The 2,429-nt window shown below is 39.7% G+C and overlaps 1 protein-coding gene across 10 annotated transcripts in view; it reads right to left on the bottom strand.

The window, feature by feature from the left end:
- Positions 1 to 605: 605 nt before the first annotated feature.
- Positions 606 to 2,429, bottom strand: part of LOC143299687 (B-cell lymphoma 3 protein homolog) — a 43,041-nt gene continuing 41,217 nt past the window's right edge. For all 10 annotated transcript variants that reach the window (XM_076613038.1, XM_076613035.1, XM_076613041.1 and 7 more), the window contains one exon: positions 606 to 1,666. In XM_076613038.1, coding sequence (XP_076469153.1) covers positions 1,532 to 1,666 — 135 coding nt within the window. In that variant the 3' untranslated portion in view covers positions 606 to 1,531. The remainder of the gene's footprint in view (positions 1,667 to 2,429) is intronic.

Here is a 2,429-nt window from a genome sequence, read left to right as displayed (position 1 = left end):
AATACGCTGTCAATTGCAATTAGTAATTGTCAATTATCATAAGAAAACAGATGAGACCAAATAAACAAAATAATGAAATAGCTAAACGAGTAAACAAATAAATCACTAGAGCATTGGATTCCGACCAAGAGAGTTTTACAAAGAAAATTGAACATACAAATAAATTGATTAATCAATACACAACTGCGTTCAACACACCATAAAACAGTGAAACCATGCTTGTTTAAAACAATAGACGAAAGTACAGACACAATATGCACATACATATACAGATTAAACAATAAATACATATCTAAATGAATAGATAGATAAATAAATTGATAAATAGATAAGTAATAAACAAATCAATAAATAAGAAGAAAAAACAAATGAGCAAAAAACAACAAAAAACACCAAACACCACCACCACCACCAACAACACACATACACACACACACACATTAATACATACAGTATACACACGAAAAAGGATTCAACAATGTAATCACAACATCAAAAGGGTAAGAATGCATCTCTAAAACAACAACAAAGAAAAACCCAGGAGAAGATAATCAAAAGGCATTTCCCTTGTCCACCGCCACCCCCCCCCCCCCCCCCCCCCCCTGAGTAACCACTGCTATCTAAAATATCATTTTTGAAAAATCAACAACCACAGAAAAGAAAACAAAACAACCACAAATTAAAGTTCACAAACGCACGTACACACACGCGCGCGCGCGCGCACACACACACACACACTGTGCGTGAGGGTTCCCAGTCACACCGTAGCGTAACCTTCCTGTTTACAATGTATATTAGGGAACCGATATCAAAATCAGTGACATCACTTGTGCGTTATTGAACACACAATCAGTGACAGTCAGTGTAAGTCACTTCGTCGAAGAATCGTCCATCTGTAGTCAGTAAAAGGTGTTAGATTTCAGGCAGGAGTCCTCAAAGATAAAATGATATAAACCAAAATAAAATGAATGAAAACAAGAATAACAAAATAGCATAAGATGAAATAAAACAAAACTAGGTTTAGCTACTAGCATAATGGAAAAAAATGAAGAAAAAAAAGGAAGAAAGAAAGGTGAAGCTATAAACATGAATTTCTGCGTTTTAGTATGCATCATGTACATGTATGTAAAAGATCCCATGACATACAAAATATTGGGTATTAAAAAGGAGGACGTTGGTGAAGAAATTTCACTTCAATGAGGGAAAACCAAACAGAAGATGGAATGCTGACGGAGAAAAATGGTGACGCTTAACTGTGGCGACATCCTATAACTGTCCGTTGAAATCAGTCCAAAAGTCACACACACTAAGAAATCTGTTGTGACAAGTACGTGCATAAGGCTTCTAAAATGATCCAAACCAGTCACTATTCTGTGAGAGTCAGCATTACAATCAACATACAACGCTCGTGACGTCAAATAGTGATAAATTACGTCACATGGCTCTGACTAAAGTAGCCAGGTCACAGTTCTCTTGAAAGGGGCGCGACGAACGTGACGTCAGGATGGTGATGACGTGAAAAATATCTACGTCACAAGATGACGCAGAATCCAGCTTTCTTGCCCTTTTTCCACTTGTCCTGAACCTCCTTCTCCTTTCTCTCGATGGCTTCAGCCACAGAAGGGGCGTCACCCTCTTTGGCAATGTCGTAGGCTGTTTTACCTTCCTGAACATTAATCAGGAAAATTTAGAAGCAGTTGGACGTTGCAGTAGTGTGTATGAGTTAGAGCGAGAGTGAGGGACAGAGCGGACGGAGACAGGAGGGGAGGAGAGAGGGGGGTAGATGGGGGAGACAGACAGACCGACAGACCGAGAGAAACGGGAGGGGGTGCCGAGAGAAGGGGGGGTGAGGAAGGAGAGAGAGAGAGAGAGAGAGAGAGAGATCAGTTCATTTTCAGTTTCTCAGGAAGGCGTCACTGCTGTCGAACAGGTCCATAATTATACGCTGCACCACATCTACTAAGTAGATACCTGACCAGCAGCGTGACCAACACGCTTAGACAGGCCTTGAGGGAAAATAAAAAGAAATGAAGTAATATGACATACACAAGTAAATAAATAGATATAAAAGTAAGGAGAGAGTGTGTGTGACCCAGCTTTTCATAGTGTAGTCTATACGATGAGAAGGAATCAAATCAAATCAAATTATGCTGCTTAGAGCCTTGCAGACCACTAAAGCCATCTCAGGGCTATCGCCATGTTCATTTAGTACCTACTTCAAGTTAAGGGTGAAAAAAGTACAATATAAATTAGTCACTGCTTTAAGCTTTCCACTCAAGGTTTAAAACCTTCCGTAGTTTAAAACCTTCCATCTGATTAAAAATGTTCACTTCATTCAAGAAGTCCATCAGCGTCCACGATGAGGAGAAAGAAAGACACACAGACAGAGACACGAAGAGAGAGAGAGAGAGAGAGAGAGAGAGAGAGAG

This window comes from Babylonia areolata, chromosome 25 (assembly GCF_041734735.1).
Source record: "Babylonia areolata isolate BAREFJ2019XMU chromosome 25, ASM4173473v1, whole genome shotgun sequence".
Taxonomy (NCBI): Eukaryota; Metazoa; Mollusca; class Gastropoda; order Neogastropoda; family Buccinidae; genus Babylonia; species Babylonia areolata.
The sequence above is the reverse complement of the archived record's forward strand: the minus strand, read 5'-3'. Positions and strand labels throughout refer to the sequence as shown.